Source organism: Typha latifolia, chromosome 7 (genome assembly GCF_019914945.1).
Source record: "Typha latifolia isolate L0001 chromosome 7, TyphaL0001v2, whole genome shotgun sequence".
NCBI classification, from domain to species: domain Eukaryota; kingdom Viridiplantae; phylum Streptophyta; class Magnoliopsida; order Poales; family Typhaceae; genus Typha; species Typha latifolia.
Genome location: NC_133092.1, coordinates 1,642,787 through 1,657,179, shown reverse-complemented (window position 1 = coordinate 1,657,179; position 14,393 = coordinate 1,642,787). Strand labels below are relative to the sequence as shown.

General features: G+C 40.0%; 3 protein-coding genes across 3 annotated transcripts; 2 read left to right on the top strand and 1 right to left on the bottom strand.

The window, feature by feature from the left end:
• The first annotated feature begins 1,872 nt into the window (after positions 1–1,872).
• LOC140792129 (RING-H2 finger protein ATL2-like) lies at positions 1,873–2,286 on the top strand. The gene has a single exon (XM_073142969.1). The coding sequence runs from the start codon at positions 1,873–1,875 to the stop codon at positions 2,284–2,286; it is 414 nt and encodes a 137-aa protein (XP_072999070.1).
• A 3,244-nt stretch (positions 2,287–5,530) lies between these two features.
• LOC140792387 (uncharacterized) lies at positions 5,531–7,605 on the top strand. Its single transcript, XM_073143361.1, has 5 exons — positions 5,531–6,424; positions 6,509–6,619; positions 6,739–6,896; positions 6,979–7,180; positions 7,266–7,605. The coding sequence occupies exons 1-5, from the start codon at positions 5,894–5,896 to the stop codon at positions 7,401–7,403; spliced, it is 1,140 nt and encodes a 379-aa protein (XP_072999462.1). The 5' UTR covers positions 5,531–5,893; the 3' UTR covers positions 7,404–7,605.
• Positions 7,606–8,351: 746 nt separating this feature from the next.
• Positions 8,352–13,195, bottom strand: LOC140792386 (sodium/calcium exchanger NCL1-like). The gene is made up of 7 exons (XM_073143360.1): positions 12,726–13,195; positions 11,688–11,876; positions 10,868–11,049; positions 10,071–10,216; positions 9,728–9,995; positions 9,333–9,635; positions 8,352–8,756 (listed from the first exon to the last, which is right to left on the bottom strand). Exons 1-7 carry the CDS (start codon positions 13,144–13,146, stop codon positions 8,508–8,510), a joined length of 1,758 nt encoding a protein of 585 aa, XP_072999461.1. The 5' UTR covers positions 13,147–13,195; the 3' UTR covers positions 8,352–8,507.
• Positions 13,196–14,393: the final 1,198 nt, after the last annotated feature.

Sequence of the window (14,393 nt, the reverse complement as noted above, 5' to 3'; positions counted from 1 at the left end):
CATATTTTTAATAAGTTATGGCCCCATTCATCAAATCCACCAATATTCTCACGGATTAGGATTAAATAAAATGCTACAAACAACACTAGACCTCATAAACTAAGCAATAACTTTGTCCTCCACTTACATTTGTCAATTTATGGTACATAAACATTATACCATGTCAAGAAAGAAACATTGCAAGGCCAACAACTTGATCCCTCCTCCTCCTCCGCCACCATGACCTATAGATCGCCCGGCGACCAAAACTACGGCTGCTGCGGCGTGTCGACAATGCTCGGGGCCATCGCCACCTCCCTCGCGTTCCTTTTCGTCCTCATAGTTTTATTCCTCTACGTTCGCTACCTCCTCTTGCAGAGGCGCCGCCGCCGCCGCCAGCTCACCAACGTCGCGTACGAGCTGGGCGGTATCGAAGGTCTCGACCCCGAGGTTATCGCCGCATTGCCATCCTTCGCCTATCAAAAAACCATCCACAATAATAGCAGTGGAGAAGAAGAGACGTCAGCAGAATGCTCTGTATGTCTTAGTGCGGTCGAGGATGAGGAAATTGTTAGGCTTTTGCCTAACTGCAAACATTTGTTTCACCAAGAATGCATTGATTTGTGGTTAAACACCAATGCCACTTGCCCTGTTTGTCGAACCAATGCCGAGCCAAAGGCGGAAGCCGATGAAGCACCGGCGTCGTCGGATTGCGTGCCGCCGCCCGAGTTATATGCTTGCGGTGCGGTCATGGCGCCGACATCTATGCAAATCCCGGCAAACGTGGAGAAGGAGGTATCCTCGTCGTCGTCGCCGTCGGTGTGGTTAGGGAGGATGGTGCAAAGTCGTGTGGAGGATTTAGAGAGACAGTAAGTAATTTGTGAATCTATGGATTTTTCTCAAACTTCTATAATTTTACATAATTCTTGGGTAAATATGTAAAAAAAAAATGATATGCTGCGAGACAACGGAGAAGTGCTCTTTGCATGAGTTCTTCTTCGGAAGACAACGTGCAAGCAAGTATGGTAGTGGTTTACTTTGCCTGTGGGTGAGTCTGCCACAACTCACAAGGCTCTGTTCTTTAATATGTTTGTATTCTGGACAGCAGGCAAAAAAGTTATCTGTATGGGTTTGACTAAATTGGATGTCCTTTGGGGTTAGACTAATTTCCTATTGGTTGCACGTCTTCCATCCATTTGAGCCAATTTTATCGTGGTCAACTCTGAGTTGGCAATGGGAATGAATAAATCGAGATGAACCGGCGCAGAATAAGACGAATTTGTCGAAGCTAATATCTAATTTTCGACAAATATAAGGCTATAATATTTAGTGAATCATTTGTCCTCTTATAATACTTGGATCTTTTTTGTCACATACCAACAATTGGTCGAGGGCGACATAGCTTGCAACTAGCAGAGGATATATGCCAGAATCCAACAAACTACTCAAGGAGAAGTTTTTGCCTAGTCGGATGTACAATTTGCTTAACATCAATGCACACCAACCCCCGTTTGAAAGGTCAACTTAAGATAATCTTATCGAGTGATCAATAAGATACTATTTCTGCCGTCCTATCCTGATCCAATTAAAACACACGCTATTCCAATCCGGTCCACTCTTATACTGCCAAATTGCGGTGGAAATCCTATTTAAACCAAGAGATTGCGCCGCTCCGTCTACAAGTTCTAAAAACAAAAGGTTCTATAACAACTTTGGTTATTTGTATACGATCACGCCCACAGATTTCTTTTCATTTGTTCCACACTGTAGTGACCTTGTTAGAGACCAAATTGAACTCTACTACTTGGAAATTAAGATAGCATGTCATCCAACTCATGGGCGTTCTCAGGACAAGACACACACAACTATAGCACCAGAGCTAGGCTCGTCTTCATGGCTTTGTCGTTCATCATTGGCCTCGCCACGTTTGTCATCTACCTCCTCATCTGGTACCTCTGCAGGAGGCACAACCGCCGCATCGCGGCGATGGCGGCGGCGCAGCATCAGCTCGCAAATGCGCGCGGGCTCGGCCCGGCGGCCATCGCCGCCATGCCGGCCTTCGTCTGCGAGAATTCTCAAGAAGGCGGCGGCGGAGATTGCGCGGTCTGCCTCGGCCAGGTGCAGGGTGGGGAGATCGCGAGGCGGCTGCCGGTGTGTAAGCACTTGTTTCATGTGGATTGTATTGATATGTGGTTGCACTCGCACTCCACGTGCCCGGTTTGCCGGGCCGACGTCAATTTGGCGGCGGTGGCGAAGAAGGCAGAGGGCGGCGGCGAGGTGGCGGCGCAACCACTGCCGCCTGTGTAGAGGTGTCACTGGATTAGTGTTGACTCTATTGAGTGCATGTGATTTATTTTTATTGATCACTGTCTCCTTGTAATTTGTTCTTAATCTACTTGATTCAATTTTCATGTAAATCGCCAAGGCCATGATTGCGAGGAGAAAAGCTCCATCTTTTAGGTGGGTGGGATTAGCTCTTGATGACAAGAAGAGTCCCACCTTATTAAGTAATCTTAATTTTTTAAAGAAAAATACCCAAAATTCATATCTACGGTGGCTTAGTTACATACTAGCTATGTATGACTTATGAGCAACATTACCGCCAAGAAGGAGGTTCTTTGAACCGAAATGTACACTATTAACATGATGCTCTGCATCTCTGGGTGCAGAAGACTGAGCACTTTAGTAACTGTTGATACATATCCTATTACTTTTAGCTAAACTGTCTCTTTCTTCTTCTTCTTCTTCTTTTCCTTTTAACCCATATGGATAAAGGCAAGGGGAGGTGATTCCACTTTGTAAGTAGAATAGTCAAACTGGTTTGGTTGGAAATGAGTAAGAAAGCACAAAAATGAGATGGCATAATTAATGGACAAATTTGAGAAAATTTGGGCAGAAGGAAACGTTGACTTGTGCAATATTCATTACCTTCGAGTTTGGAGGATGACTCAGGGGAGTTGGTAGGTTATTTATTTCGATATTGGCGTTGACAATGTTGGATTTTTTTTATATAAAAAAAAATGGTAGATAAGTTCCTGCATTGATGCGCGGATCACAAGTTACTCTGTTTTCTTTTTTCTTTTCCTGAAGGGATTGAGGGAAGTGCTACTATCTACTAGGATGATGCAAATTGCTGAGCTTAGATTAGGTTAACATGACTTCAGATTTTAAGGCAATAGTTTCTAATGTGTTATAAATAAGCTTGGCCCACTTGACAAGCTATTTGATGTAAGACATCAGGAAAAAATTGTGGAGAAGACCCACTAATTTTGATGGCATTCCATTTAAGAAGAGTGGGCTAAGTTTGCCCAGCCCAAACAAACTACAAAGGATTCAATTAGAGCCTCAAAAGAAGGCAAAAGCCAAATTAAGCAAACTTAGGACTCTCCTGAGTCTTTTGTGCTCTCCAACTCACTTCCCATGAAGATATAATAACAAACACTTACCAGGGAGTTTTTTTTTTTTTTTTTTTGAAAAAAAAAGTTCACACTCTTTCTACCTCAACAAACTCATATTAGTAGCAAGATAAGGGAGATGCCATTTCTATTACCCCCGCTTCCAAGTCACTAGCATTTGGAGCAACTCATATACAAATATGAGCAGTTTGAGGAAAGTAGCCTTGTCCATGTGATCACTCTGAGGTCTGCCAAAAGGCTACCTCTCCTGGTCCCCCTCCTAAGTCTGACCATAGGCATCTAAATTGGGAGCAAAATAATGGACCAAATGGCTTGTTGTACCCTTTTCTTAGCCAAGAGATGAACCAATTGGCCCATATTTTTCTAATTCTACTCATCTTCCAATCTTCATTGATCTGCACCATTTGGCATAGTGTTGAAGGAGTGAGGTCTCAAATGGAAATGGGTAGTGTTTCTTTCTCCCTAATGGGTTGGTCCTGGTCCCTATCACCTCTTACAATGTTGAGATCAACCATGACATGCATGTGAATGATCTACCCCTTAAAAGGGTTGCTATGCCTATGGAAGGCATGCCCCCTTGGCTGCATGCCCACATGACATTGCCTTGTTATGGTAATTCATATTCAGATGGGTCAGGCTCATGAATGGCAACACCATAACCTTAGGTGCCTTCCATCCACAGCGACTTTGCCTCCACCTTTCACATTAGTACAACAATGCATTGATGGGGTTTCTTCAAACTGCCTGAGTAGGAAATGATGCTATGGGGACCAAAGGTACCTAGGGGAAAGATAGTCTTCAATGCAAGTCGAGTTTGGGCTCCTCAAATGGGAAAAAGTGGTCTTTAAATTCTCCACTTTTGATTGTCTCTTGATTATTATTTTTTATCCTACATAGATTCCTTAAATTTAAAGAATTCTTAGTTCAAGGAGTACGTGTGGTTACCTTTTTTTGTTTAGAAAAAAAAACTTTGAGTCTAGGTAGATTAAAAAAAATTCAAAGAGGCATATATAAACTATAGTAATTTAAGAGGTTTAAGTATAACTATTTCAATAATTAAATTGGCTCGAATCAGGTTAGTATCTGAACTGAGTCAAACTTGATGCATTAGCTTTGGTTTGAATTTAGTTTCAATAAGACTTGATTTATAAGGTAAAATCTAATGGTTCAAGCTTGACCTGGAAATATGCTAGAATTAACATTTATCAATCCAAACTTAATGCATTACCTTATGCTTAAACTAAGGTTTAACAGAATTTGACTTGATTACACCCCCTAATTGTGGTGCATGCCTCTACCTAACTCAAGGACAACGACACACCGGGAAGTAAAGATATTCAATATGGGCACACTGATATTTCTCAAAACTCACACAAGCAAGCTGTCATGTCACATTATAGACTCATCCAAATCCCATTTGGATCATCCTTTGCTAATTACCTAAGTTGTTTTAACTTAGTCTAGTTAATTTTCTACTAGAAGGCAAAAGCTAAAAGGTTTTAGATGAGAGAGACTAACAAGATAGAGCTTTTTAGAGCAAAAGACGTGTATAGATTCTAAATCCATCTTTCCCTCTAATTAATTAGCAAGCAAAAACGCCACCTTTCGATGCATCTCGATCTCCATCTATGTCACTCGATCTAACGCTATATCTTGTTGGCCTCCACATCATACATGACGATAGAGGTGTCATCCATGACCCCATGACACCCATGAGGCCATGACCCATGGCAATGGATGGGGGTAGCTTAGGAAATGTTCATGACTCGCATGCTCGTCCCTCTCCACTCTCCAGTGGACGTGGAGATGATTTTAGTTACAGACACGTCGTTAGCTATCCAGTACTGGACCACTTGAAAGGCCTTTAAAAACACCCCCTTTTCAGCTATATTATATGCCCGTCCATATCTTATGATCACCTGAAGTACTATAAGAAAATCATTTTTAAGGTAACATTATATCTCCAATAGATTAGGAGTTAGTGTGTTAAGAATCACTAATTTATATAAGATAAGTACATTTCGTTTATTAGTGTTAGAAGAGAGTCTAAGAGGGTGGTAATTATGTGCAAATGTGGGTTCTGAAAAGTAAAGGAAGTATAGAAGTTAGTATAAAAAGGCAAGAGGTTCGCTGGATCCGAGGGGGAAACAACCATTGTGAGAGAGAGAGAGAGAGAGAGAGAGAGAGAGAGAGATCTTGCTCGTTGAGTTAGCCACAAGAATAGGGAGGGAGTGGAGCGAGGATTTGGGCGATAAATCAGACACGGGAAAAGATTCGATCAACTGCCCTTTTAGATTTCCCACACCCCTCAGACAACGCAATATGTACCCTATTTTGCCGATACCTCGGGAACTTAGAGGGCTCGAACTGTTTCTATAACCTCGCTGTTTGTTAGAGATGTCATCTTTTTGTTCTCTCGATTGGTATCAGAATTGGATACTCTTAGAATTTTCTTTTTAGCATTGCTTGTGCTTGGGATTTGTTGTTTGATAGATTAGATGGGTCTACACGAAGAGCAGCATCCCAAGTTGGGAAATGGCAGCATCGCTGGCTGCATTGGTAGGTCTTCGAAGAAGAACAAGCCCAAGAAGATCCCACAGCGTGGGCTCGGAGTTGCTCAATTGGAGAAGCTTCGATTAGAAGAGCAGCAGAAGAATGCAGGCTCTTCTTCTTCTTCTTCTTCGCCTCCTTCCAATCCATCACAAGATCACCCTAATCTTTTTCCTTTATCTGCTGATCGGAGTTCTGCACCATTGAGGCATCCAATTTCGGCGTCCTCGAACTCTGTAGATCTTTTCAACACTCCGTATCCATTAGAGAACTCGAGGATCGATTTAGGTGGTCGTAATGGACATGGGTTCTTGCCTATGTTGTGGAACGCGGCAGAACCGAACACAATTGAAGCAGAAACATTGATGAGAAGGCTCGGTTTCCATGCTATTTTGCCGAATGAGTATCCAAACTCGGGCCGGCAGCCTTCCGGTGTCTTGCAGAGGAGGCATCCACAGCCGATGCCTTCCACTCCATTGGTTTGTTAGAATTAATCACATCTATTTTAGATTTATAGTATGTGGAATTTTGATGTAAAGATTGCAATTTGCCAATTTGTGCAGAAAAACAAGTCTTTGTCACCTACTTCTGGAGTTAGTCTTCAGATAGAGCCCCCTTCAAACCAAAATTACAGCGGCAACTACAAGTTCCCTTCTTGCACAGAGGAGGAGAGGGTATGTGCAAGGCTGTTATCATGCTTATAATTTTGATTTGTTTCACATTGATGATGACCTTCAAAGTGTTTCTTTTCTTTTCCTCAATGCTAATTATGGGTTTGGTTAGAGTGTAGTAGATGGTTGGCATGAAGAGGCCGTGGTCCTTTCATCTTGATAGTATCTCGAATCCTTTCCCCTGCAAAGTTACTCCGTCATCCAGCTCAGCCAACACAAAGGACTCTCTATCATTTGGCAGTGAGCTGATTAGATGTGAATCCAAGGCAACTCCTCCCAGGTAGTTTTATATATCCAGTTCCACATATGACTTCCAATTAACACTCAAGTAGTTTACTAATGCTATATAATTGCATGCTTAGAGTGGGCAGCTCAAGTGCTAGTGCAAACTATGCAGATTGGAGAACCTCTGATCTCCATAACTGCAGTACTAATAAAGGATCAGATGGTGGCTTTCTTACCCTGGGCAGACCTGCATCATCTCTGTCATTTAACAAGCAGTCTCAAATCATCCAACCCCCACTAATCCAAGATCATATTGGAGTTAACTTTCCTCCATCCCAGGTAACAACAAGAATTCAGGTTCTGTGCTTGTAATTTTAGTCGTTCTTGTGTTACACAATAAACTGGTATCATACTTTGTTTATAGGGAAGCATTTATGGTGCTGGCAATTCCTCGCAACCTTTTTATAGCTTCTTGCCTGGTGGTCCAAGTAGCTGCGGAACAACTTCAAATGAACAGGAAGGCGAGATATCAGATGGTGTTGATCTCAGCTTGAAGCTTTAGACAATCTGAGTGTGAGATTTACGTTTCGGTGATTAAGAAAGTTAAACCTGGGTTAGATATGTTGGTCATTGTGAAGACAGCAGATCCAAAGAAATGTTTTCAGTAGTCTTAGCATTCTTGTTACTTCCCTCTTCAGGCTCATCAAAGACAATGAAGGATTATAAATGAAGGAATGAACTCAGAAGAGATGCTTTATGGTTTCTCTTTCTTGCTTGTGGTTGCAAAAATGAGTTCCTGATCATCGTGGAAGTTTCAAAAGGTTATAAATTGGAGGAAAAGAAATGAACCTACCAGCTGATAACTAGTTACAAATATATGATTGCTGTCAGTGGACATTGTCATGTTTTTAGCATGAACATGTCAATCTGCCAAAGCTAAATACGTGGGACGAACCATTTGATTAATTGCTTTAAGACGTGGGGATTTAATCGAAGGTAGTAGAATGTCCTTGTCATCCCTGTGCACCTGATGTTTGCCTTGCAACCTGCTCTTCACGATCTGTAGTAAGTGAAAGCAATTGTTTTAACTGCAGAAATCAGGGAAAATAGCTAGACTGGTGCATGACATAGGATCCCAGAAACAAAGCAGGTTGGCTAGCTTAATAATGCCAAATTAATAGTTCATATGCAAAAAGATGCTAACAGGCACTCGGACAAAGTAATAATTTCTTGAGGTATAACGTGATCAACAGAAAGCCATGCCCAAGATGCTAAACGCTACAACAGTAAGCAAAAAGATGCTAAGAGATGCTAAGAGACACTCGGACAGTAATAATTTCTTGAGATATAAAGTGATCAACAGAAAGCCATGCCCAAGATGCTAAATGCTACAGCAGTAAGCATTAAAATCAAATGTTGCAATTCCTAAGATCTGCATTCAAATTAGCATAGGCAGACTCAAAGGTTAAAATAAATATTTTAACCTTATAAACTCTTGACACAAAAGATAGGCAGGAAAAAACAAACCATCAGCAGCACATTATTTCTGTAGTAGTTATCAGCATTAACAAATCTTTCATCGGCCAAAAGGAAAAATAAGGAAAATTGTATAGGCACCACACCAACATCTAAACCATGCCAGTCGTATAGTAATTAGAGCTATAAATTAGGACCAGCCAAAAATATAGTCAAGAACATAGACAATCACCAGAGACAATGGGTACAACGAGAAGGCTACAAAACAAGTCCAAAGTGGGAACGTGGTCCGGAAACTGGTGAAGAGGCCCATCACGACGCAAACGAGGAGAATGACTAACACTTCAGATGAGAAATCCCACGTCAAATGCCTCAAATAGACAAGGGCCAAGAAAACAGCCAAGCAGAGTGTGTTGTTCATGGTTACTCCACCATAAATCTGCAGTACATCGGGAAAAAGTTTCAAAGTGCAATCTTTATTTAGGCAATCCTGACAAAACAACAGCAGCAGAAAGAACAATGGAGAAGAATAGAACTATATGGCCTAATTAATCGGGTTGGATATGTACAAAAAATCCTTTTTCTCCATTTAACTTTTCATTGCATTACACCTCCATAAATACAAGGGTCATTAGGTAGGCAATGGACATAGGGTGGGCATGTTTCTTTCTCACGTACTTATTTCAATATGGATATTATGTGGATATTAGAAATTTTAGCCATATTCGTTTACTACTGATATAGCTACAAAACAGATGTCAAGTAATCATGTTCACCATTGATGAAATGTATAAAAAAACCCTTTGAGATAAGCTTCTTTTCTGAAAGATTATGGCACTCGCTCCTTCCCAAGTTGAATGGTTATTTGTAAGGGTTTCTCTCTCACAAAGATTATGGGAATGAAAAATCTGAACGGACCTTAAAAAGCATTAATCTACTGCTGCTGTGTGCATTGAATTATTGAATAAGCTATAGAACAACAGAGAGCATCAATTTGCAAAGTCTAAGAACAAACCTCAGAGAATGTTAGTGAAGATGTCCGTTGCTTCTTTCGTCTGGCAAAGATAATTGCTGTGACAGCCTCGCTGGAGTTAGTAGCCAAGGGCATGGCAATGAAGGAAATGAAGAAAGAAGGTATACTTGTGGCAAGTGAGAAATTGTGAACAGCATCTACAAGTGGGTCTGCAACTATGGCTGCTATTACAGTTCCTAGCAGCAAGAGCAATAGAGCAACAAAGCAGGTCCAGGTGGGATTATCAATACTTTCTACAACCTCATCACTCCTGTCAATTAACATGTTATGTTCATCCCTGGTTTTCTGCATAAGGATAAGTAAGAACTGTTATTCTTTGATGTTCAATCAGCATATAATACAGCATGTTTAGGGCCATATATCAAGAAGTAAATTACCATATGAAAGTCATTGATGAAGTCTTTTGAATAAACACGAGAAGGTCCAACAGTACGCTTAGCCTCATTAAGCCATTTGGAAATTCCCTCAACAAACTCCTCTTCTTCAATGCCATCATTACCTGATCTATCAAAATCTTGCATTAGTTTTTCTACAGCGTCATCACTATCCAAGTCAACTTCTTCAAACTCTATTCCGATAACAAGTGCTCTTAACTCAGCACGTGATACTTGTCCATTTGAATCCAAATCAATCTTATGGAATAATCTGCAAATGAAGTATAGGAAAAAAATTAAATAAAGCAGTCCAATCAGGAAAATACATAATGCAGAAAAAACTTACTTTTTTATAGCAGAATCGTTAGGTGTCCCATCATCATTAAGTAGGCGACCAAAGGTGTGCATCTGAGCATGTCTTAGAATTCCAGATATTAAATGTTTATGTTTTGCAAATGCTAGTCTTCTCCTCTGAATCCATGGCTGAAAGACCTGGTTCAATATACATGTGGAACAATGTGAAGAAAAGGAAAATGCTGCTTATCAAAGTAATAACATATAAATAAAAATACGTCTAATTTCTACCAGTTTGGCAATAGAAGATGAATGAACAATAGTCCTGTGAGATGAAAACTATATATTTGCAAGATGCATCATGAAATTAAATGATAATAGAAAAAGAACATTCGTGCAACTGAAGAAAACATCAACTCCAAGACATAGATGTGCTATATTACTGCTCTTGATGCTAAAAGGCTGTCTTATGCTAAATTACTGTCTTACTTGTGAAGAAGTAAAACAGTAGAAATTGCACACTCAACTAATAGAAATCCTGTTTTCAGTTATAGGCATATAAAATGTTTGCTCCGACACATACTATAATAACAATAAGTCTAAACAGAAAGATATGAGTCAATAACAGTATCAAGTTTTGGCCACCTCTAGTGGAACTACATAAATTTAGGCAAAAGCAGCTAGAAACCAGTTTCCTGACAAATCCTGGCGTATGATGCAACTGAAATGTGTCATTGCCCTTTGATATAATTCAGCACAACAGATCAAATATTATATTTTGAGAACTCAATTATTTATAACATGAAGATAACTTCCAGGGTTGCAGTTTATATGACTTCATCAGAATACCTGATACAGGCAGTAGGAAAGCACAAGTGCAGCTGCAACGATAAGGGAGATCAAAACAGTTAAACGCTGTCCGGAGGGAAACTTGAAAATTCTTGGTAGTTGAACAATAATAAACGGAAGAACCGATATGGCCATTATTCTTGCTGCATAGCTAGTTTGCACATCAGTTGAAACACCAGACCCTGCAACGATATAGAAAGTATTAAGCGAAATCAATAGTAGAGGATAGGTTACTTGCATAATGCAGTCCAGAGAAATCAAAGTATTCAAGCCAGCTTGTCACTAACATAAACTTGCCAACCAAGAAATAATACATCACTTTATCCTTTGATGAGAAACATTACATTGATTGCAAGAATATGGACCCAATTCAATTCAGAAACATTAAGGAACATCTGTATAGAGTACATTTCTAGACAAGCATCTAAGTAGCTGAATCTTGACTATCAACAAAAGCATCATTGAATAATGCTGACATCTCCCTCTTCTCTAAGATTCCACCAATACCTACTTCTCCTCTCCTGTCATCCTTCAGCCAGAGAGATCATATATCGACGAGGCATGATTTAGATCAAATATAACAATCTTATTATTTACAATTTGGTCAACTCTCATATAATTTTCAGCAGTTTAACAATCAACAGCATCATTTTTTTAACTTGAAGCTCCATTCTAGTCTCTAGTTTGTCATTTTCAAATTTGACTACTTTCAATTCTTTTCTCTTATCACTGTTTCATAATTTTGAACATCACAAAGGTAATGCAGAATCAGATACTTTCCTCTAAAAGAGACAGTACTATGGAACGGAAGAGAACGTACCAGAGAGACTGAATCCTTTTGTATCTTGTGAATCAACTGATGTTAAGTTCTCTGAAATATCGCACTTGCCAACGATAATACAAGATCCCCATAGTAGTGTCAGAAGCATAACGGTTGAGCCCGCAAGCAGTCCCATTCCAATCAAGACTTGACTTTGAGCAGTTTCTTTACTCCCAGACAGACCAGAAACTGAAAATGAAAAGAATTCCATATTAGAAAGTGTTCCAGGAAGTATGCACAATTGTTGTATAGTGAAATATTTGACTGAGCTTAAAATAATCTATCAGCTGGATAAATGATCAGTCAATACCTACATAACAGGAGAATAATTCATATCGAAATGTTCTCTGTTCAAAGATTTCATCATTTTCAGATCTAGGAATCAGCCTTAAATAGTTCTAAAATCATCATGTAACATAGAATGCTAATATAGATCATACCAACAGAACACGTAGGCGTCGCCCACTAGGTATAAAATTCAGTCACAAAATTTGTAAGTTTATTTTCTAGCTATACAACATATATGCCTGATAATTACTCACTACAACTCACTTTTCCAGTCATATATGGCTCAGATATATGTAAAATGAATCATCTATAAACAGATTAACATAAACATTTACACCTAATAATGTTGACTAACGTACCTGTGCAACGTGTTAGTTTGTTAATCAGGTATGTATACAGAAAACATATTTCCTCTGCACATATTTCAACCATCCATAATCTTTGGTATGGTGTGATGTTCCTTATGCAGGTCACATGGAGGCCATCATTAATAAAATATATTATTCTTTGAGATCTACTATATAATTACTGTAATTTCATATCAAATTCTACGAATATGCTTCTATGACGTATAAACGTTGTGTTGAATTCAATTCAAGCACAGATACTAAACATACCAAAATCAAATCTTTTAATAAAAAAGAAAGAGAAAAACAAGTTAATTAAAGCCAGTATACAGATCCAGATAAATTGTGGGTCATATAAATTCGAATCAGAGGAATATAACATGGACCAGAGCTGGAAATCTACCAAGAATGAGTAGCGCATCAGGTAAAGCGCCAAGAATTGGAAGGAAGAGACCCCCAACGATCCCAGGTCCCAGGATCTCGAGAAGCAGCTCACTTCCCGCAGACAGATAAGTAGCCGCCTTAAACATCAAGAATCCATAAGCCAACACAAGGAACAAGTTACCAAACACCGTCGTCGTGCAGGGGAGGAATCCATACGTCTGCTCGCACTCCTCCGCGCCCACGAGCCTTAATGACTTCCCATTTCCGGGAAGTTGAAGGAGTGGGGCGGATCCAGAGCGGTCGATCCCATCGGAGGCCAACGGCTCACCGTCCGACGCCAACAATCGGGAGACCAGACGGCCATGAACGCCGGCGGCGGCGAGGAAGACGACGGCGAGAAGGAGGAGCGGAAGGAGGAAGAATTCGCTCCGACGCGCCATCTACGGCGAGGAATCAGGAGCGGAAAATGGGAGGTGAGGAGAGAGATATCTCATACGACTGGTGCGGGGAAGAGCATAAAATATGGCGTTTCGCAGAAGTCGATTTTACCAACAGGCCCTCGCGGAATTAGATTATTACTATCACAGGTTCGATTAGATTGTGACGTGATAATAACGTTTGGATATATTTACGCGGAGCCCTGTACGTGTGCCTTCCGTGTCGCGAAAAGATCTATCGACCGGCGGAGGACGACACGCGAATGGACGGCTGAGATTCCATGTTGTTTCTTTCTTTTTCTTTTTTTCTTTTTTCCTTTTTATCTTCTGAATGGGACTTTATAAAGTAGCACTTTGTCGGATGGTTCAACGAAGGGATTTGTCATTTGTGAATAAGAAAAATCTGAATAATTGTCAACGTTATCGAGTTATTGGTGGATGCATCTGTAGCGATGCCGACCATTATCCGTGTCCGTACCGTTGTTACTGTGTTGTCATTAGGCTGGAAATTGACGATAACGGGGACCAATTCAAGGATAACGGGAATAAAACAAGGGTTAATTGGACAAGTATATTAGTGGAAATGAGAGTAACATACTGGATACCTTCCAAGTATTATTATTCACTGAGAGATGAATAGTAAATAGAGTATGTATGTATGTCTACATGTACACCAAGTATCCAAGCCACCGACCCTTTGTATGCCGAGGCGGAAGCTTTGCGATTTGTGTTGATCACCAATATTTCTATTGAGATGACTCTAGCTCTGATACAAATTTCTAACTCTAAAACTGTAGACTGCCTCTTGCTCTAAAACATTTTGTTACTCACTGATTACTGGGAGGTTTATTAGTATGACCATTTGTTAACTAATTTGGAGAAAAAAAAAAGAAAAAAAGAAAAGCTTTGCTCTTCTATTGGGATCATTCGGTTCCCCTGCTATATTAGATTTCTGATAAGGACATGACGAGTATCTCCTCAGATACCTAACATGTTTTCGAGCCATTTTTGTGGTTTTTTTAATACATTTTCTTTCTACCAGGAAAAATGGTATGCATGTAAAAACAAAATTATTTAAAAATTATACTGATTCCTTTTGTTTATTAAAAAAAATCGTGCTTACAGTTTCTGGAGTATTAAATAATTGGATTACTTTTTCCTGCCCACGTTGCAACGACCGAGTTGATGCCGGATTATCGACCGACATGAGCTTTCCCATTTGGGAATTTAAGATTAGAAACATATATAGA

Excerpts from the sequence above, each read along its gene's own strand:
- LOC140792129 (XM_073142969.1), top strand. The coding sequence starts at position 1,873 with ATGGCTTTGTCGTTCATCATTGGCCTCGCCACGTTTGTCATCTACCTC.
- LOC140792387 (XM_073143361.1), top strand. The coding sequence starts at position 5,894 with ATGGGTCTACACGAAGAGCAGCATCCCAAGTTGGGAAATGGCAGCATC. Across the intron at positions 6,620-6,738 it reads CTTGCACAGAGGAGGAGAGG|ATGGTTGGCATGAAGAGGCC; the intron begins GTATGTGCAAGG and ends AGAGTGTAGTAG. Across the intron at positions 6,897-6,978 it reads TCCAAGGCAACTCCTCCCAG|AGTGGGCAGCTCAAGTGCTA; the intron begins GTAGTTTTATAT and ends TTGCATGCTTAG.
- LOC140792386 (XM_073143360.1), bottom strand. The coding sequence starts at position 13,146 with ATGGCGCGTCGGAGCGAATTCTTCCTCCTTCCGCTCCTCCTTCTCGCC. Across the intron at positions 11,050-11,687 it reads AAAAGGATTCAGTCTCTCTG|GGTCTGGTGTTTCAACTGAT; the intron begins GTACGTTCTCTT and ends ATATCGTTGCAG. Across the intron at positions 8,757-9,332 it reads CTTCACTAACATTCTCTGAG|ATTTATGGTGGAGTAACCAT; the intron begins GTTTGTTCTTAG and ends GATGTACTGCAG.